The sequence below is a fragment of the Solanum stenotomum genome, chromosome 6, assembly GCF_019186545.1.
Source record: "Solanum stenotomum isolate F172 chromosome 6, ASM1918654v1, whole genome shotgun sequence".
In the NCBI taxonomy this organism is placed as follows: Eukaryota; Viridiplantae; Streptophyta; class Magnoliopsida; order Solanales; family Solanaceae; genus Solanum; species Solanum stenotomum.
The window spans coordinates 50,747,720-50,770,783 of record NC_064287.1 but is presented as its reverse complement, the minus strand read 5'-3'; the positions used below and the strand labels follow the sequence as shown (position 1 = coordinate 50,770,783).

The window sequence follows — 23,064 nt, the reverse complement described above, 5'->3', positions numbered from 1 at the left end:
CTTGATAATTTTATACTATTTGGTAATTGAATGTTTTGTAAATGAATGAACTTTGGTAGACCTTTTAGATTGTTTGATGGATATTTAGCCAGTTTGTTACAGATATTATAGCTCAGTTAAAGTTGATTTTTGCAACAATTAGTGTTGGTTTACAACTAAATATTGAATTGCAATTAATTACATTTGACAAGTGAGATGCATAAATTGCACGTTTCTGCATTTTTTTTTAAATTTTTGGGCAAAAAATCGATCAATTAATCAACATTGTCCGTCGATTTTCTACAAAATTAAAATTAAAAACAATGCAGAAACTTAAAAATTGACCTGCCGTTGGTTATTACGAATATTTTTAAAACTTATTTAATTTAAGATTTTTTTAAAAATAAAATACTTAAATATATAAATCGAGGCCGTCCACCAATTTATTCAATTCATTCATCGGATTTAAGATAAAAGAATGACATAATGAAATTATGGAGATGTAAACCTTTGAAGAGGGCAAATAACAATTACTATATATACATAAAAATAATTTTAATTTTGTATGTATAAAGTAATTATACGCCAAAAAAGATTCACCTCCACCTCATGACTCCACTCCTAAAGGTAGGGGGCAAGACTGGAAGGTTTGAGTATAGAAAAGGCACCGGTGCCATCTCCGAACCCTAAATCGGGTTGTGACCCCCCCCCCCCCCCCNCCCGATCCACTTCCCGTCCCATCCAACAACCCTAATCGAGTCTGATCCATCTATACAAAGTTCAACTTTTCAAAATGAATAATTTAAGGGACTACTTGTGCACATCGTATCAAAATTAAAGATCGTAAATGCTAACTGAGGCCAAGATAAATGACACGCTTATCTATTATACTTTTACATTTTCATGACAGTTACCTTACCTATCAAATACTCCTTCTGTCTCAATTTATGTGGCACTTTTCATTTTTCGAGAGTCAAACAATTTAAGTTTGACCGGGATTTTGCGCATGAAATTTTCAAATTTCTTGAAATGAAATTTATATATTTGTAAAATACGTAAAAAGAACTATAAGTCACTATAATTGATAATTCAAAATGTTTAAAGGATCTATGAAAAACTTACGATCAAAGATAGATTCGTTTGAATCTTGAAATCCAAAAAGTGTCACATAAAATGGGACGGAGGGAATAGTATGCATGGCGCATGCCATGATGTCTGATATTTCTTTTCATTGAGTCTTTGATTACGTACATATAGTTCAGAAAGACCAATATTATATAAGTCAAGATATTTCTACTTCATGAGTCATGACAGTGTTTTACCTAAGCAACTTCCAGGAAATTGTTAATAATAGTGACAGTCAGTTGCAAAATCAGAAATTTCGCTAAGGGTGTTCAAGATTTAATATATATGTATGAAAAATAATTTTTAATCAATATATTTTGCATAATAATTTATATACATAATATAATTTTTCGACGAATGATGTTTGAACTGCAACTATATATGACCATTGTAAGTCAAGATACTTGACACATTGATGAGACTGCATTTTCCAGGAAACTTTACTTACTAATTGCTTTACCTAAACGCAAAGTGTCGTCTTATATGTATTATAATTTATATCAATATAAACAAAGACAATAATTACTTAATGCAAGTTGGTACCAACAAAGGGGTGGCTTAATAAAATATAATTTGTTGAAAGACTTGGTTCAACAAACAAATATACTTTAATTTGTTCAAGCCTAACTTTTCGTTCGATTTTCCTCTTTCTCTGAATTACTTTACCTTAATTTTTTATATAACGTTTGTGATTCACCCCCTGATTGGTCTTTATGTGTGAATTTATATATCAAATATTAGATGATTTAAAACATCTTATTTTAAATGATATATATGGTCATAATTCACTCTTCCATACGCAAGTACAATGACATCTTATATATATATGTATATATATATATGGCCCCCTTTAAAAAAGACAAATGTTCACATGCATTATTGGATCTTAATCTTAACTTAACCTTCCAAGTTCTCAAGGGACCTAATTATAAATGAATTAAAACTTAAAAGTCTACTAATCAGGACAAGAACGTATTTCAACATTGGCAATAGAAACATTGTTCCAATTTATGTGATGTACTTTTCTTTTTATTGTGTCGAAAAAAGAATGACAAAATATGTCTTTCTATCTTGTCTTAAAGGCATTGTACATGCCCAATAATCGATTTAGGATCCAACCCCGAGACCCGATCTAGGACCTGACCCCGACTCTCGACTCGAGACACGACATTTGAATTGGGACCCAACCACAACACCTGACTCGAGACTCGACCTCAGACCCGACTTCCAAATTGAAACCTGGCTCCGACTCTTGATCTGGGACCCGACCCCAACACTCGACACCTGATTCTAGACTTGATCTGACCTCAACTCTCAACTCGAGACCCGATTTCTAACCCGGATCCGACCCCAACACGCGACACTTGACTTTGAACCTGATCCGACCTCGACACTCGACCTAGGATCTGACCTCAAATCCTGACCCGGGACCCGACACCCAGATCAGGATCTAACTTCGACCCAATCCGACCCGACCTCAGACCTGGGAGTTGAATCTCAGATCAGGTCTAGAGGTCCGTGTCCCAATTTATGTGATATAATTGCCTTTTTAGTCTGTTGAAAAAAGAATGCCAGAAAGACTTTTTGTCTTGTCTTAAAGGCATTTTACACGCCCTCTCTGGTCATTTCTATCTCTACTAGATGGGCATGGCCCGTGCTAGCACGGGCCCAACATTTTATAGTCATTCAGCAATGAAAAATATCAATAAAGAGTAGAAAAAAAATTAAGTAGTACATGAAAAATGTAAAGCTAAAATTTTCGGTATGATTGAAGCAAGCTGACGTCATAACTCATATATGGCATATTGAAGCAAGCAGAAGTCATATATGGCAAATGGTTAATCTGCTCTCCTTCAGTCCTTTTCACATAAATTTTCTATTGTCCTTCAAAGCTTCTCGACTCACTTCCCACTTCTTTTTCCAGTAAGCTTGTATGTTCTTTAAAATTTGTTCTTGCAATATAAAAATTACACAATAGAGAACAAACAAATTAAGTTCTACAATGATTTACACTACTCCCTTTAGCTGTCATGATTCGCTATACCACCAAAAGTAATTTTACGACTGACCATCCTAGAACAATTATTAGACATGCTTCGTACTTTGTCTCTTCTGTCAAAGATAGATCAAATGCAATACTTCAGATGGAGAAAGATGAAAATTGTGAGAGGAGAATTTTACTGAACCCGCATTTTAACTCAACGATCAATTTCATTTAACTTACACCCTCGAAATATCCACGGTTACTTGGTGGATGGAGCCAATGTTCATAAAGAACTTTAGAAAATTTAAGGACAATAAAAGAGTATATCAATCAAAAATTTTAATACTGTACATTTTAGCAGACACATTGAATGATGATTCATGTCCGACATAAACCAGTAAATAGGTTTATAATAACCAAGAAAAGAACATTAATTGCAAGTAGATTAAAAGATAAGTCGATCTATATTTAGAATATGCGTTTCAGTCTTTCTCTTGCATCATAAGGGCATCAACTTGGTGGAATATAGTTAACCAAGATACTTCGCTACAATTATGAGAAAATCGAATCTCAGACTATAGGCTTTCGAAATACAAAAGGAGCTGCTCAAAAGGCTCTCTTTATAAGTTAAGTTCAATCAAACAAAACATATGCCTAGGTTATGAATTCCTTGCAAATATATGGAGTCATAAGAACTTCTGTAGCCACTATTTACCCATAAAATTTGAATTTTATGATTATATCTCCTTCCCCTCCTCTTTCCTACCTCCATAATAACCAGTTAATCAGTTTATGCCAGAATCACCATTCCCAAAGAACTTCAACTTCTTATTAATAAAAGCCTGAACTTAATCACTGATCCAATAAGTTTGCTATAATTGATAATAATAATAATAATAATAAGTTAATTATTTGTTGATTATTAGCACAATTACTCCTGACTCAATCAATTCAAGATAGAATATCGCAAATATTAAACATAACTCAGTAAATAAATTTGAACTCAAGTTACCTTTGCAAGTGGTGCACTTTTGATGTGTATATATTGGCCCTATCCAAATTTATCATCACTAAATGATTTATTTTGTAAGACACGCCTTCATCATCTGGGTGCTTTTTGTTGCATTTTCATGACCACATACAACTCAGTTACCTAATACAACAACAACATATTCAGTATGGTCCACAAGTGGAGTTTGAAGAGAGTAAAATGTACGCAAATCTTACTGCTATCTTGCCAAGTAGAGAGGTTGTTTTTGAAAGACCCTCAGCTCAAGGAGAACAAAAACACAAGATTTAAGAAAACATAAGCAACAGCAAGACAGTAAGAAAGTAGAGGCTCTAAAGCCAAACCTGCAAAGAAAAAATACCAAAATCAGCAGTAGTATATGCATATTCTATTAACTATTGAAATCTTTAAAGTGTTCGAGCTTTTTCTTATGTTTTCCTTTTTGAAAAGTTTCAATGCTATGTCTTTTTCTCCACTAAAAACTACAGTATACACCTTCTACACATTTTTACATACTCCAAAATTATAGATGCTTTAAGTTAGACATGAAATATATTCTCTGAGTAAAGAATCTCACTCAACACTATGTTACCAGAGCCAACAGATCTCTTGTACCCATTCTACTCATTGAGATAGTAGAATGGCTGCTAAAACTTTTACAGACTTAAAATCTCCTTTATTTTACCTGCTTTTCTTCATATTATTATCCTTTCCAATCTGCTTAGTTGGCTCTATTATACCACCATTCACTCCATCTTATGGTGAAAGAGGCATCACAGTTCTACCTCAAAGAATCTAATTTAGTCAAATTTCGTGCAAATTTTTTGTTTCCACTACATTTTCACATAATATTGTATCCAAAAGTAAATTATTCAATCAAGGAGTAACTGTGTCTTACTGAAGAAAAATCTTGACATAAAAATGATTTAAAAAAAATATTTTGGTCTCCATCCATCTCTAAGCATGAAAAGAAATGTTTGAAACTTCAAAGTTTTTATGGTAATACCATTTCTATTTACTAAGAAGAATAACACTAAATCATAAAAAAACAATTAATATAAAGCTTTCGGGTTTAAAAAAACAGAGTATACTAAGTTGGTAGAGCCTGTTGAAACACACTCGTTGTTCCTTACCTAAATAAAGACAAATAGGTAGATGGTAAATCTGAAATATTTTTCTAAAATTATTTTATGTATTAATTTTACTATTGTCTTGAGCTATACAAATACACTAATGACTTTATGCAATTAGTTCTTAATAGTTTTGTTATCCCTGAATGTGGCCTTTTTTCCCCGAATACTCTAAGCTCAATTTTCGGTAGAAACTTTTTATGCTACTTGGTTATTATATTTTAACATAGTAGCTAACTTATAATGATTCTATAAATAGTTGTTAACTTGTAATAGCATGCTAGCTAAAAGAATGTATGACAGAAAGGCAAACAAAATCATTGAAAGTAAATACTTACCAGCGTGAGAACATTGGCCAACATATGCGCCATCAGATATGATTCTTTGAAGGATGTTTGATGTCTATGGATAGCCCATGCTTAGAATGTGTGTAAATAATATGTGGTTACTGTTGCCAATAGAACAACCAAACTAGCACTGATATTGTCTCTTCTTAATCATTTACACACTCTTTAAATGTGCACTCCCAAGCATATCTGCATACATTTATCACACAAACAGATTACATAAACAAAGTACTATAAAGGACAGTTTCTTTAAATAAAAAATTCCTTACACATTCTTTGTAGCAGGAAAAAGACTTTCAGAAATTCAAAAATGTCATCTAATGATCTGCTCTTCATCTTCCTCATCATGATTTTCATAAATCTCGTCGCCTCTAATCCAAATCCAACTGTTTCTTATTTTCCGTTAAATCATCAAAATTAGAATAAATTGTTTGCTGCTGATTAGTATTAGATAAAAGACAATAAGATTACTACTTTCTGTCAACTCCAATATAGAACGTATTTAAGCTGAAAGGTAACAAAAATAATTGACAGAATATAAGTGCATTACTGACGTTGAAACTTTTGTTGACACAACCTTCGAGTTGTTCTCAATGTCATTAGGTGTTATAAAATTGACGAAGAAAATATAGATATATGCATCCCCGTCCCCGTAAGTGCCAAAAAAATGTTATAATTATACAAATTGAAATAGACAAATGCATCATTGAAGCGGTATGAATAGAAAAGCACAAGTTCTGAGTAAGCGGCTTATAAAGTTTTCTCTTCTACCTGGACCGTAGGCTTATATCATTGAAGCTAGTACTCAGATTGAGGACATGCTCCATATGCTGCAACTTCTCTTTAATCTAAGAAAATCATCTTCTATTTCTGACTGTTCTGTTTTATAAATCTTCCAGAATTTGCATCATGTCTTTCTGAAGCCCTCTTCATTGAATTTCAAGTGCATTCTCCGTATATTCTGCATCATACCATCTTGTTCTTCTTCACCTACCTTACCATCAATTACTTCACCTATATATCTCCTAGCACTAATAGTAGCAGCACCGATATCCATTTCAGAATGTGCACAAATGCATGTTGTTGGGTTTTCATGGATGTAACACCCCGTATCCGAAACAGACCAAAAATGAAAATTTTGAGAAGTTGCAGGTGCAACCCACGGTTGCCATCCACGGACCGTAGGTCAGACCACGGCTCGTGCTGGTGGTCTGTGGTTCACCACTGCAACCCCTCCCCAGCCAAGCTCAGAAAATCTACCAAGTCTCGACTCACGAACAGACTTACGGTTTATAGATTAGACCACGGTTCGTGGTCTGTGTCCGTGGATCGAGACCTCCTTTACCCAGCCTCTGACGTAAATGAAGGCCGACTAGCACGGACCGTCATTCGATCCACGGTCCGTAGGTCTGACCGTAGGTGAGGCTCAGTAGACAGTTGGATGAAAATTGTTGAGTGGGTCAACTTCAGATGGTCATAAATCTTAACACAAAACTAATTAGGTGTCCTATGACCTATGATATGATAGATAATTGAATCCTCTTTCCAACGCCACTGAGTTTGCTAAAATCTGACCTCCGAGTAAAAAGTTATGCTCGTTTTAGTGAAGCCCATCTTCTTCTTTCTCTTTTTGTTCCCGCTTGCCGAGGACGGATGTTTTCCGTGAACCTGTCTGTGTTGAATACGCTTTTTCCGTGTAGAATAGAGGCAGACCAGAACTATGACTCCAATCTATGGTCTATGGCCCGTAGGTCCAATCCGTCTGTCACTCCGACAATAGTTAAGTCAGGGGTCTTTTGGTCTTTTCCTATTTCGTTGGACCCCTAAGATACATCGTTTAGACCCTAAATTATGAGGTTTTAGTCAGTTTAAGCCTAGAAACATAACTAGTACTTACCTAAGTCAAATCATTAATCAAAACATAGAAAAAATTAGAAGTAAGAGAGGAGAAAAAGGTCAAGAACCCTAGTTCAAGAACGCAACAAGGTTCCATCAGTTCCATCCCCGAAATCTAAAGATTTCTCTGTGGAATTCGGCACTAGGTATGTGGGTTTCACTAGTGGGTTCCTTTCACCCATTAGGTCCTTAGTTTTCAGTCAATTTCTTGATTCCCTTATTATGACTAGACCTAGGGTTTCTTAAATGTTAGAATTATTGGGTTCTTAGCTGTTAGAATGATCCAAATCAGATTAGTATGTTAATAGTCAGTTTATTGCATGAATTCTAGAACCCTAGCTATGTATTTGTCACGACCCGATTTCTCGAGTCATGATGGCACCTACTATACCCTACCAGTAGGTAAGCCAACCCGAAACCCAGAACATCAAGCAATGAGCAAAAGGGCAGAAACTAGCGAAAACAATAATCTAAACAAGGATAACAAGGCGAAAGCAACCCAAAATAAATATATACAGAAATCCCTCCCAGAACCTGGAAGTCACTAGTATAGAGCTATCTAATAAAGAGTACAAGTCCTAAAAGTGGACCACAACATAGCGTGTCTCAAAGGCAACAAGACTAGCTAAAATAAAAGAAGGAGACAGAACAAACCCCAAAACGCCAAGTGCTCGCCCTCGTCTCCGAATCACAACTGCAAAAGAAGGCTGGAACTAATCACCGCTGGTAACTGGTACTGGGACCTGCATCACGAAATAGATGCAGAGCGTAGCATGAGTACCAACACAACAGGTACTCAGTAGGCATCATAGGCCGGCTGAGCAAAAAGGGTAAAAACAATAAGAAAGGATAGAATCTAGACACAGAGAGGTCAAAGCGGATAAGAAAAGAAAGCACACGAGCATACCAGAAACAAACTAAGTACAACTAGACTAAACCTAACTGGACCCCCATAAGCCCAGAAGGTACACTCGTGCACAAGCTCAAATAAAACCTGAACGAACCCCCATAAGCCCGACAGGTGCACAGAAAAGTTAAGTCTACTGAGAAAGAAGGAAACCGGGCTCCCAGCCCAAAGTAACTAAGATAATCCATCAGACTCCACCCAGCCAGCAGTGCACTCCCAGCCCAGCTAGAAAGAGTGACCATAGGGGGCACCCAACTAAACAGTCCACTCCCAGCCCAGCTAGAAAGAGGGACCCGTGAGTGAGGTAGATATCGCGAGTCGTCCTACCATGCAGTCAGCTCCCAGCCCAGCTAGAAAGAGCGACCCGGGGACACCCAGCCAGCAGCACACTCCCAGCCCAGCTAGAAAGAGAGGCCCGGGGGCGATCGCCGATATCACCGAGTCTACCCAGCCAGCGATACGTTCCCAGCCCAGCTAGAAAGAACGACCCCGGGGGTGATGGTATCTCCAATAGGATTCAATCCAACAACAACCATCGTGGAACGCCGTCCACTCTAAGAAATCANAAGACATACAATACAAAGCATACAAGCATACAATAGCATTTAGCACATAGACATGCAACTCTACTGAATCGGATAACATGATACTATACCCGAAATATGGCCAATTGATTCTAACATGAGGTATCTAATCAAAGTAAGGTAGTAGACTGGTACTCACCCCCAATTCACACCAATCGACATGTTTTTACAAATTAATCTCAATCTAAAAGAAGGAAAGTCGTAGCCTACCTTAAGGCCGATCTCGCGCTCTCCAAATCACTTTACCGGAGCTTTTCCTTTCCGAACAGTCTCAAAACGCTGCCCCGCTATCAAAAATAGAGTCACAACGTTACTATGGTCATTTAGACACCAAAATCATAACAAACGGAGACGGGTCAATTTTGGAGTCAAAACGGGAATCGTGGGACCCGCATCGAACTGTCCAAATTTGACTCAGTCAAGAGACCCTAAACAGCACTCCAAACTTATGTTCTAAAATGGAACACAATCCGAGGCTCAAAACATAGCAAGAACCAACAAGCAAGAAACTACACTTTAAACAACTAATAGAAACCCTAATGCAGCAGTCCAAAAATCGAAATAAACGAAAATCAAAAAGTGCCCAACACTCTTTAAACACTCTACAACGAATTCACGACAATTCTCAACATGTGGGACTTCGAATCACCCAAAACCGAGCTAAAATGAGTGAGATATGACCAAAACAAAAATGCCAAAAACAAAGACTCGAAAAAGGTACAGCAGTCAGGTTTTATCGCGAATTTACCTCAAACGGGAACTCCAAACCACTATCTGAGCTCACCAACGCGTTGCCCTCGAAAAATCTCACAACTTTGCCTTTTGAATCGCCCAAATCGGACAAAAGATGAGAGAGTTTGAGTTTGGGAATGTGTTGCTGATTTTCTGCATTTATTGCAGATTTTCTGCAATAAATTTCCAAAAGTTTAACTCCGACGGGGTGCTCCGATCTCGTTCGGAACCCTGTGCGCGCAAACGAGATATGCAACCATACCAAATTTGATATTCCAGACTCAATGGCGCAGTCGAAATTTCCATCAGAGGTCATTTCGATAAAAAGTGGGTCCCACTTCCAAAGGCCATTTTAAGTCAAAACCCACAAAAGGGCTCGAAAAGAAATCAGAAACCTCGGGACACAAAAGAAGGGTCAATCTAGACCAAACTCAACATTCCGTAGCTAACCGCACTGACAGAATTCTCATCCGAGTGCGTTTACTCAAAATGTTGACCAAAGTCAAACTTAAGCTTAAACTTAAAGTTAAAACGCCTAATTGCACTGACTCACACTGAAAACCTCGGGAGTCATGTCGACCATGCTACTAGCCTAAAATGACCCTTTCGGAGCTGATGGAATCGTCAGAATTGGATTCCGATGTCATCTTCTTGAACTTTTGATCGAAAATGATCGTTCAAGCTTCAAAAGCTCCAAAACTCAAAAGCTAGCACCAAGACCAAACGAACGACCAGGTGACCAAACTGTCAGTCCCAGCAAGTCATGAATGACTTGGGGTCGCTACAGGAACGCTCTAAACGACACACAGAAGGCAAGACACAGAAATGACCAAGAGGGTCATTACAGTATTTCTTTAGTTCTTGAATTATACATGTTAGTCAGATATTTCAGTTATTCAATTATACATGCCTCAGTTATTAATGCATCAATATTAGTTTAATTGTTGCATACTCAGTTTGCATGTTCAATTTGAGCTATCCAGTAACTTACAGAAATTCAGTCATAATGTGTTAATTACTTAATCCATTGGGAGTAGCATAATACCGAGTTAGACTAAGGTTCAGCATACCCAAATAATCCCAGAACTGCTAGCCACGTAGATTTCTCTATGGGCATCATTTTAGTGATCACGCTAGCATGCCTTTACACCTTTGGCCGGGTGTATTGGGTCCTCTCGATGAGGCGTATACATCGGACTCCACATTTAGCTCATGTGGTTTTATGTCGGTTATTAGTAGCTCCCACAGTTCAGTCAAATTCTATTGCATTGATCATGTATCAGTATATTCAGTATTCAGTTTCAGCATGTTATAAATTGGTCATTGCATTCAATTAGCTCAGTATTCAGTATCTATATCATGTTCAGATTATTTCATTGCTTTATTGTTTTGTTCATTTATATGTTATATTAGCTTTACTCTATCCTGCATGCTCAGTACATTTCAAGTACTGACGCATACGTGCGCTATATCTTTTCGTGATGTAGGTTTAGGTTCTCAGCATCCAGATCACGCTTAGATCGGTTCCCGATCTCTAGTTCAACAGAATTAGTAGTAAGTCCTCATTCCTTGAGGACAATAGTCATGAGTTTCTTTTCAGTATTCTGTTTGTCCTTTAGTTTCAATTTTGCTAGACTTAGCTGAGGCCTGTCTCAACATTTCTAGTTAGTTAGAGGCTATTTTCAGACATAGTTAGATTCAGCTTAGTATTGAGTTAATATCTTCTTTGTATTAAACTCATCAGTTTTCATTTATCTCAGTTATAGTATATGGGTATTCCCCATCCTTTTCATTTTATTTATGATTTAGCTTCCGCATCAGTTTATTATCTTTAGTATGCTCATGATCATGCCAACAAGGTTAGCTTGGGATCACTTGTGGTCCTAGGTCCCGTGTCCACATCTCGGGGTAGTCTCGGGGCGTGACAATGGAACTCTCCCCTGCCTGGCTTTACCTCCATTGGCTCGCTATGAAACCTATTTGAGACGTTCAAATTTGTGAGGCAAACTCTTCTCATGTCATGTTATTTCGATGAAGGAGCAAATTATTAAGCTTCTTCGCATTTGGGCGGATAGTTGGCCTGTGATCAAAATATCTCCTGAAACACGAGAAGGATTTTAAAAAGTTAACCCTTTCTTGGAGTAGCAGACTAACAAATAAAGTAACATGGTATTTGAGTAAAGAATATGACATTTCTAGGAGAATATTTTGACCAAAATCAGTTACCAAAAGAGCCAAATGCTCAAAAAGTTCCACAATAGCCTTTAATTAATGAAATCCAAACTAAACGAAGCTGCTGTCATCCTTATCCAAGGAGCAGTTTGGCTATCTTTTTTATTCCAGTAAATAAAAGCATAATTTATTTTTTTACCCGTCATTATATGTACATTAGAAAAAAAAATAATACTCTGCATTAATAAGAACTGGGAGCAAAAAATAACAAAAGAAGAAAAAAAAACTCACCTGAATTGAACAATACAACAGAGATGTAACAAACAAACTGCACCAAAGAGAAACAAATATGGTAAGAAGTAGCAGCAGGACAAACAACATTATAGGTAATAGAGTGTTTTACTGAATCAAATAGAGAAACAAAGACGGATCAAAGAGGAAGCTAGATAGGAAAAAAACTAAAAATCGTCAAGATATAATACCAGAGACTATGTCAGTTTCTGTCTCAGCTGTCACTATTCATTTGTGAGTTCAAGCCTTTCGCTATTAGAATTTTCAAACTCCAATTTCAAAAATTAGGTTAAAATCTCAAAATTTCAATGGAATGTAAGTGAAAAAAGTTACCTGCATGCAAGGCTTCCCGTACAAACGTAGCAACAACATAGAAAAGAAGGAGCAAATAAGAAATAACCATTGTTGGAAGAAGAAAACAATCAGGTATGAAAGAGGATTGAAGAAAGAAGAAACAAAACAATGTGGAAGAACTAATATAGAGGATTGAAGAAAGAAGAACCAAAACAATGTGGAAGAACTAATATATTTAGCTTATAGGACAGCAGGATTTACATCTAATGAACACGTGTATGTATCAGTACATTATTCAAGAGGCATTGTTGACGTACATCTTATATTGCTTTTAGTCCAATTATATAAAGCACTGCAAAAAAGTAAAATGGGCCCAAGTTAATGTACAATTTTCGTAACTTATAGTACAATTATTTCATGCAGTGTTAGTCCTTTTGGTTGTTCACTTATATATAAGGGTAATATATATATAGAAGGCCATAACAAACATTCACATAAACTTGAATATACACTCCTATTAACTTCAAGATGATGCAAGATGTTTGGACTCAGTTGGGTCCAACCATTGCAGCAATCATGTTCACCTGGACCATGTACCAGAACTACTTCCCTCACGAACTTCATGGTCATATTAGGAGGTATACCAATAAACTTGTGAGCTATTTCTATCCTTATATGCACATTATCTTTTATGAACTTGAAACTGAAGGGTGGTTTGAGCGGAGCAAAGCTTGAAGGAATATATAGAAATATACTAGAAAGGATAGTGAGAAATTTTCTGGATTTTGTATTTCTTCAACCTGTCATTACAAAGCTACTGTACAAGCAAATATATTCAAACTTCCTAGGGATTGAAAGGTAATAAAATCAACTAAGTACCTGCCTAGTACATACAGCTGTATAGCATAAAATAGGACATCTACTATTTCTAAAGTATGGTACTCTAAAATATCTGTACATGTATATGTATTTACAAGGAAATTGTTCTACTAGAACTGGACCTCTATTGTTTTTGTTGTTGAAGCCCATAATGAATAAATCAATCCAATAATATAGTTGGGCTTATGTTCTGATCCAAAGGCAAATCAACAGCCTGCTTCTTCACTCAACTTCTTCTTAGCTTCTCTCTTTGTTGAGCAAATTAAGTCACCGGAAACAAAGCTTACGTAGCGATTGAAAAGTACCTTAGCAAGAACTCGAGCACTCAAGCCAAGCGTCTCAAAGCCAACGCGGCGAAGGATGGTCAATCTCTTGTTCTAACCATGGATGATCATGAGGAGATAGCCCGATGAATATAAAGGCGAGAAGGTTTGGTGGATATCGAGCCAAAAACCAGCCAACAGACAGACAATATCTTTTTATAGGGAGGATGAGAAGAGGTATTTCAAGCTAAAATTTCACAAAAAGAATCGCGACCTTATCAAAAATTCATACTTGAAGTATGTGTTGGATGAAGGAAAGGCGATATCTGTGAAAGAGCGACAGAGAAAGCTGTACACAAACAATAAGGGAGATGGAGGTGGTTATAGATACAGGGGAGGGAGGTTGTGGAGTGGAGTAGTATTTGAGCATCCATCAACATTTGATACTCTAGCTATGGATCCAAACAAGAAGCAAGAGATTATAGATGATCTTGAAACATTTAGCAAGTCAAAAGACTATTATGCAAAGATTGGTAAGGCGTGAAAGCGTGGTTATCTTCTTTATGGTCCTCCAGGAACCGGTAAATCTAGCATGATTGCTGCTATGGCTAATTTCTTGAAGTATGATGTCTATGACATTGGTTAAGGACAATACCGAGCTAAGAAAATTGTTGATAGATACAACAGGTAAATCTATTATAGGAGTTCAGTTTTGCAAAACAATAATATCCTCTCTTAAAAATTCATTATTTTCGTTAAATTTTTTCTGAATTTTTTTTGCTGTTTGAAATGCCTTCCAATTCTATTTGGAAGAGAATTTCAATCAAACCATATATCTCCACTCTTCTCTTTCCCTACAAACCCTAATTTCAATTTTATACAAAGTTTGAATCTTCTACAGAGTTTCAAAGAAATCTCAGTTTTTCTTTTATTGGGTATTTTATTTGTTTTCCTTTTAAGGCTACTTTGAAAAAGATAGTGATTTTCTTTTCCTTTTTAAGGGTAATTTTCAAAAAAAAGATTTGAAAAGGAACAAATTTTGTTTCTTTTTTGGGTTTTTTTTCAATTAAGGGTAATTTCAAGAAGGTATAAAGGAAGGATCTTGGTAATCTTTTTGTGGAGATTTTGTATTGATCATTAGGGGAAGGGAGGATATGTGTCAGATGAAGTTTTGGGAACATTTTTACCAATAGTTGTGTATTAGGTATATTCAGGATTGTATTTAATGCTTGGGAATATGGATAATTATAGGTTGCATTCTAAGAAAGATGAGGATGAGGTTGTTAAAGGTGTTCTTCTCCAACAGATTGTTCAGGCTGCTGTTGCTACCGTTCTCTTCGCGGTTAGTTACTTTGATAATCTCTATTTGCTTCAAAGTTTTGATTTTTATTTGTTTTGGAGGTTATTATGCATCATGGTGCATTGGATTTGTATAGTTTACTATTGAGGCTTAGATGGTATTGATGTATTATTATTCATATGCTTGTTTGGTCTTCTCTTTATGCTCATAATGATATTTATATGGTTAGCTATTGAGGCTTAGTTGATTTGATAACTTATTATGCATATGTTTGTTTGGTCTAGTTTTAATGAATCATAATGATACAGAGGATTTATATGGTTAACTATTGAGGCTTAGTTGGTATTGATAACTTATTATGCATACGCTTGTTTGGTCTTCTTTTTATGCATCATAATGATACAGAGGATTTATATGGTTAACTGTTGGAATGTATGCGTCCACGTTTTATATGGGACCAGGTCCTCAGCACAGTTACACTAACAGAAAATAAACAAAGTGTTGAAAGTAAAGATTGCACAAAAACTTTACGTGGAAACCTCCTTGCTCAAGGCAGTAAAACCACGACCTGGCCTGCCAGGACTTTTCAAAACTTCTTTCACTAATCTTCTCCAAGCAAAAAGCAAAAGCAAGTTTACAAACCGGGATTAACCTACTAATCCCAACTCTAAGCAATACCTCCTATTACTTAGATGAGCCAGAACGGACACAGTACCGCTCACTATACTAATCCTATCTGATTAATATAAACCTTTAGAGTAAGAGTCTAAGTTACCCTTAACCTAGTTCTTACAATGATTCAAACGAGCTTGAAAACATTTCTTTTACAAGAAAACTGATCTTACAATATAAGAACTATTACAAGCAAACAAAACAACAGCTAATGCAGGAAGCTCTTGAAGCACTCGATCAGATCCCTTGCTGTTCTTGAAGTTTGAAAGTATTTCTCTCTTTGAATGAATGAGTAATATTGTTGTATCATGTTTGATATAAACCATGAAAAGTTATTACCAAACGTACAAGCAACCTCCTTGCTTCTGATTGGTGAAGTACTCTGCAGCTTCTGACGCAGACAGCTTTTACAGCTGTACCGCACCTCACTGGACGAGCATACTCTGCAGAGGACCAGGTCCCTGCACTTGTGAGGAGATCATCAAAACACCAAAGGCATAAGCTCTTTATCATTAACTATTGAGGCTTAGTTAATATTGATAACTTATCATACCATATGCTTGTTTGGTGAACCATAATGATACATGGGATTTATTTGGTTAACTATTGAGGCTTGTTGATATTGATAACTTATTATGCATATGCTTGTTTGTTTTTGTTTTGATTGGAATGAAATGCTTATGTCTGGTGACGGCTTAAGGTTTAGAAATTATATGATTTATGAGTGTGTGATTTTGTCAATGGTATGTGCAACTCAAAATTGGATGTTGACATGCGTGTATTACAACACGGAGTGAGTCATGGATAGGGGAATATTTGGATGCGATGGCGGTGTAATAATAGTTATTTTGTCTGAATTGGCACTGCTAGGCAAATGTTGTTGGATTTCAAATGTGAACATCATTTGTTGTTAGGCTGATTTCAAACATTTTGAATTATTTTCATTGACTTGAGGAAGGAGCTTTTTTATGCTTGTGTGTGTGATCCTAGAATTTCCCGATAGATGGATGGTTAAATTGTTCTATCTTAGTCCTTAACGTTCTTAATAGTTATTTATATACATTTTTGGTAAACGAGTCATTTGTCAGAGGAACTATGATACAATGCTTTATTTGGATGTTAATCCATAGCTTACTTGTTTTACCGATCATTTAGATGAATCCTCCATGCACAGAATAAACAAATTCAATTGAAGTACAAGAGCAAGAAGTATGACTTCTTGTGTAGGTCAATCACAAAGTGTGCAAATTTCTTTTTTTCCTGCCTTGACAAGCCTCAAGGCTACTTCTGCAGAGTGTTTTATATCTATATATTAGAATTTATGTTAGGAAGTGTCTCGAAATCTCTTGAACCTAAAAAGTGATAGTTGATCGTCACTGAAAAGATATTTCATCTTTTAACTTTATAGGAAATATTTTTGATAAAGAAGTTTATATGAAATGCTGAAGCTTGAAGGCATGATTTTCTTTGAATGAAAGGAAAATAGGAGTTCTGTAACTATCAGATGCAAACTGTTGAACCTCAGTTTTGAGTCATTTGATTTTATAAAGAAAGGTTGACTTTGAAGTTTTTCTAGGAAAGTAGGTTGCCAAAGCGGCTCAATCGGCATTGTTTTGATCTTGGCTGTCGATACTGATGCTGGGGATGAGACTACTAGATGCCTCATATAGAAACTGTCTACAAGGATGTCAAGACTATCCTAAGAATAAGCTTTTATTTGCTTAATCTGCCTTTACTAAAGAAAATGGGGAATCATTGCTCTTATTTTGCATTTCGTTGTCTACCTTCTTCTTGGTGTCCATCTGTCTTGCAAAGTTAGTTGACGGTAGCTTAATAGTTGAGAATAGGAGGCCTAACTGTGACCTCCCAATAAAGCTTTCTAGCGTGCTACTTCACATATGTTTGGAATTATGGAAAGACTAAAGTAAGTTGTGAGATGATCTTTTCAACTGCAATATGTGAGCTTGGATACGTTGAGGGATAGATTCGTTGTTCTAACCTGCAAAGAAGAGATATAAAAAGAAAACAATGTGGTCTTGTCTTTCCTTTGGCTTGTGTTGATATGTGTGTAGGCTGTAGCCTAATTTGCAAAGTTAAGCCTAACTCATATCTACCCCCTTAAAAATTCTACTTCAAACTTATTTTATTTGTTGGCACTTCTCTTTATGGGTGGTCATTAGTTGGGTCTCTTGAATCTTGACTCAACTAATGCACTGCTTTGGTTCCCTTTCACTTTGGTAAGTTGGCTTGTGATTCTGGGACCCACAAATTAGCACTTGCCTTATCATTTATGATAGCAGAAATGTAAGCTTTTCTGATCCCAAGAGGAAAATAGATAAGTTTAATTAGGAGAGGGCTAGCTCATACCGAATACAATTAATCTCTGATCAATGAGTTAAAAGTTGTACACCTTTCGTATGTTCTGAATTCTTATAAGTAACTTAAACCCTGGCATGCCACGCTTTCTCAGTTTCTCCACAACTAATTGACCTTCATCAGCATCCACATCTCCGGTCACAGTAAGTTTCTTCTCTTTCTCATCAGATGAAACTGATTCTATCCCTTTCATATCGAAAAGACAAAAAAGATGAATCTATCTATTTGGTGTATTCAAAAAAAAGGAAAGAAAGAAAAAAAAAAGTAGTACTTGGACGAAGAAATAATCAATTAAATGCCTTGGATAAATCCTCGTCTGAGATAATTTAATCCCGTCTTTTTCTGCAAGAAAACCAAGAGAAAAAACCAAATGTAAAACGAGGCCACCAGGTAAAGATAACAGGAGAAAACAGTTCATAAAATTCAGGCCATTTCTGATTCATCAAAATCATGCAGAATAAAGCTTTTTTCAGTAGTGTACCTTGATGAGAACGAGCTTGAAATTAGTATTTTGATAATCTTCAACTTGTGTTTCTTGTATATTCATGGCTGACTTGACAACCGACTCATTGCAGTTTTCTACCTCGATGTACTTGAGAGAAAGGATGTCCATCAAACAAGAAGGGATCTCCTTAAGATCTTGACATCCACGCAAAACCAATTGTTCAAGGTTAGGAAAGGCATCATCAGCTACAATCCATTTCTTCAAGGAAACACATTTTAGTTTCAAGATTTTGAGTTGAGGGAACATGCCATTGCTCACTTTCCATTCCATATGATCACCAAATGCAAAGTAGTACAGTTTGAGTACCTCAAGGTGCTTGAGATGATCAGCAGTTTCTGATAAGTACTGAGAATCCATGTAAAAGCCAGAGAGTTCTAGGTATTTGAGATTTGGTGCAGAGATGCAAAAGGAGATGGGTTTAAAGATTTTTGATTGATGAAGCTTTAGTATTTCAAGCCTTATTGGAAAATTAAGCACATGGTACTGATGGGGGTATTCTAAGCACTCGACTTCACATATTAGTTTTCGAAGATTAGGTGTTTTTCTCAACATCACTTCCGCATCCTCAACATGAGTGAAATATGGACAGGAAAGGCTTTCCAAATCAAAAAGTTCTGGGGAGTTCTCGAGTAATGCTTTTTTATTTTTAGGGCTGAAGTTAGGAATATACAGATATCTCAATTTAACCATATCCCAAACTGTACTAGGTAGTAGTAGCGTGCAACGTCTCACATGTCTTGAACGTTTTAATATAAGAGTTTCAAGGTTCCAAAGATTGGATATGCTTGAAGGAATTGAATTCTGGACAATGTGTGCAGAAAAATACTTCAAGTAAACAAGCTCAGTTGGAATAAAATCAATAAAAACCCGGTGTTCCAAATCTAACACTTTTAGAAACTTGAAATTTGGTAAAATGTGTGAAATGTCAAAAGCATGTGATAAGGGTAAGTCAAAGGAAAAGTATGGCACATATTTATTGGAAAGTACTACCGAGCCAACAAATGAGCAAGACGCACTCCATTCTACAAGATTATCCATTTCAGTGAAGGCCAAGTGAGCATGCTGCTTGTGAGAGTAAACACAGGAAGAAGGTTTGGTAATCTGATCCCTGTGAATATATCAATTAGCAAAATCATATCATTAATTTACAAATATAACTCCAAATACTTGATTGATTGAAATTACCATTACTTATCATATTACCTATTTATCCATAGTAGAAAATTCTCCTCAGCTGCTCTTTTCTTGCAGAAATCGAGTAATACATCATGAAGGCGACATGCTTTGATCTTACCATCTGAATCGGCCCTCTGAGTAACCATTACTAGATTTCTTCCAATAAGATTCTCCAAGTAACCTTCTGCTATATCCTCCAACCTCCTGCCTTCACAACTTTTTATAAATGCTTCTGATATCCATAACCTTATTAACCTTGAACTATAAATCACTTCATCCTCCAAAAATGCTCCAAAATAAAGGAAGCAAGACTTAAGATGACAGGGTAAAACATGATAACTTTGGTCTACAATGGCTCTTGAGTCATTGTGAATGTGGGTACCCAAATTGTTGGCCACTTGTTCCCAACATTCTACTTCCTTTTCCATCTCCAACAGAATACCAGCCACCAAAACAATTGAAAGAGGGAGTTGTCCACACATTTTTGCTATTTTTAGCCCAACTTTTTTTAGGAGAGGGGAACAGCTTTCTTCACCAAACACTTTCTTTTCAAGCAACTTCCAACTTTCATCTTCGTCAAACATACGAAGATGAAGGGGATCACTATGAACACTAGCATATTTGGCAACTTCATGATGTCTTGTTGTTAGAATGATTCTGCTTCTGCTATTGGCATCTGGAAAACAACCTCTTAAATCATCCCAAACACTATTTTCCCACACGTCATCAACAAGGATAAGGTACCTTCGGGGCAATAAAGTTTTGCGAAGCATATCAGCTAATTCATTGTCAGGCAGTTCTCTACGCTCAGATTCCTCACCAATAGCATCACGTAGCAAGGCCAATAGCAAGTCCTTGTAAGAATATACTTGAGACACACAACATTGTGCACAAATATCAAATTGAGAAACAACTGACCTGTCAGAATAGAGTCTGTTGGCTAAAGTCGTCTTACCTAAACCTGGCATGCCGTGAATTGAAATGACATCTTGCCCTTTCGGTCCATTCAGTAGTTTTTTTCTTAAATTTTCTATGACATCCTCAAACCCAACAATCTCTTCATTCATCCTTGGAGTCCTTGCCAATTGTGATGATGTACGAGCAATGACACTCTTCATTGTATCCTCAACTGTGTTCTTTTCCTGAATCTTTGCTTTGATACAAGTAATCTCCTCTATGATATCCAGGAGCCAACGCTCGAGGCACCAATGAGGAGCTTCTTTCTTAATACAAGCATCAACTACATATTCCACCTCATATGCTTTCCTAATTATCTGTGTAGCACAATCTTCATTCAGTGTCTTGTGCTTATTGTGCGGCTCTTCTGCGACAACCTTCAGGAAAGGTTGCAAGCTCTCAAATTCCGTTTGAATTACTTGAAGTTGATTCTTGAGGAAAGCCAGTGAATCTGAATAACGGCATTGGAAATCATTCAGATTTTTCAATAGAAAATCGACATAGCCTAGTCCATGAATCCTTGGCAAGTTACAATGAAATGCCTGTTGCATGACAAGGTAGACCATCGCCTTGATCGGCTCAATGTTTCTTGGAAGATCAAAACCAAGTGCTCGGTTGATATCATCCAATACTGTGTCTTCCTTCTCCCCCCTAATATCATATAATGAGTGAATAAGAAGTCCGGCATCAACAATAACAGAATCCATATCTTGAAGATGAAATTCCAGATCTAGTATTGGCAGATGAATGAGATTGTCTCTTAAAAGGCAGAGCATCTCCTGAAGGTTAGCCATTTGATCACTCAAACCAACCGTCAGATTGTGTGTTGGAATCTCCACATGCTTCTTTTGAGCTTGTGGTATGGTGGACTTCAAAGCTTGCAGGACATCAATATAAATACTGTTGCGGCTGATGCCTGGCTCAATGGACTTAATTTTCATTTCCATGAAATCAGAAAGCAAACGACTGACTTCACTTGGAGCCAAGTCTTGATTTCCGCTGCCATAGATTGGCAAATACAACCACACAACCATTGCGATGTGGCTAGCCTCAATTAAAGCATGAGTATAAAAAGTAGTACATCGGTATTGAGGCTCTATACATTTGTTTGAAACAAAGCAGACAAAAAATCTCAATAACTTCAACTCCTTTAACACTCGTTCTATTTGTTCCTTGAGTCCTGGAACAAAAAAGCACGACCATGGATCATTGATCTTCACTAGAACATTGATGTTCCCCACAAAAACATCGATGACTTCCATCACAAATTCGGGGCTATGAGTATTATCATCATCATCAATCACCTCGTTGGCTGCAAGTGGTGATTTCGGAAAGGAGTATTGGGCTCTGAATTCTTGCTTAGTATGCCAAATTAACTCCTTCCAGTAGACAATTGCATCCCAAGGACTACCTTCTTGATCATACATACATATATAAATTAACTTGTTCCACCGACTTTTCCAAATTTCTAACATTTTCTGTGACACATTTAGCATACCGCATTCACTTGCAAAAGGGAAGCTTTTCAAATAGAGAAAACAATCAAGGAATTTTAACTCCCATAGAATGAAATTTATGCGATCCCTTACAGCATACGAGGTAGCGTAATATTGCAGCTTTCTAAGGAGATGATCTTTCAGATCAGACAATTCATTGTTGAAATACATCATTGTTACACAAGAATTAGAACTGTTGTGGACTGGGAATGAAGAACACTGTTGTGGACTGGGAATTAAACTTTTTTGAAACTTATAATCTAGAGAATAAATATTTAGTACTCCCTCCGTCCACAATTAATTGTCATGATTTCCTTTTTTAGAGTCAAACAATAAGAACTTTGACCAACATTTTACGATGTATATTTTCATCATATTGATATGCAAAAAATTGCAAGTTATAGTACTTTTCGTATAGTTTTTGAATATCTAATTTTTTTTTAAAAAATATCGAATTAACGTAATCTAATTTAACTTTAAAAATTAGTCAAATTGACTTTCGAAAAGCACAACATGACAAATAAAAGTGGACAGAGGGAGTAATATGTATGTATGTGAGTATAACTTTTAGCTTTAAAAGAAAAAAAAATCATAAAGAGGAAGTAGAAGATAAGAAATAGGTCTCTCCACTACGCGAAAGATATTTTGAAGGAGTTGGGCCATGCAAACAAAAAAAACAAAATCATTGCTGGCGCACTAAGATAAAGTGCCAAAGAATTATTCAAAAGGTATTATACCATATATCCTTTAACTTGAACTCGATTTATATTTATGTTCTTCAAGTTTGGATGTATATAAATAGATACTTAAATTTGTATAAAGTTAAACAAATAAACATACATGTCCTACATGACATCTTACATGATAATTTGCATCCAATATATTACCCTACATTAGGGGTGTATATGGCCGGGTTGGTTCGGGTTTTTCAAATATCAAACCAAATCATTTGTGTCAGATTTTAATCTATAAATCAAATCAAACCAATAA

The 23,064-nt window shown here is 36.3% G+C and overlaps 1 protein-coding gene, 1 long non-coding RNA gene and 1 pseudogene across 2 annotated transcripts in view; 2 read left to right on the top strand and 1 right to left on the bottom strand.

The window, feature by feature from the left end:
• LOC125869434 (uncharacterized) overlaps positions 1-23,064 on the top strand; it is a 41,910-nt gene that overhangs the window by 5,153 nt on the left and 13,693 nt on the right. The window lies entirely within an intron of this gene.
• LOC125869427 (AAA-ATPase ASD, mitochondrial-like) lies at positions 12,968-17,902 on the top strand (annotated as a pseudogene).
• LOC125869400 (putative late blight resistance protein homolog R1A-10) lies at positions 18,410-22,333 on the bottom strand. The gene is made up of 2 exons (XM_049549983.1): positions 19,649-22,333; positions 18,410-19,553 (listed from the first exon to the last, which is right to left on the bottom strand). The coding sequence occupies exons 1-2, from the start codon at positions 22,246-22,248 to the stop codon at positions 18,410-18,412; spliced, it is 3,744 nt and encodes a 1,247-aa protein (XP_049405940.1). The 5' UTR covers positions 22,249-22,333.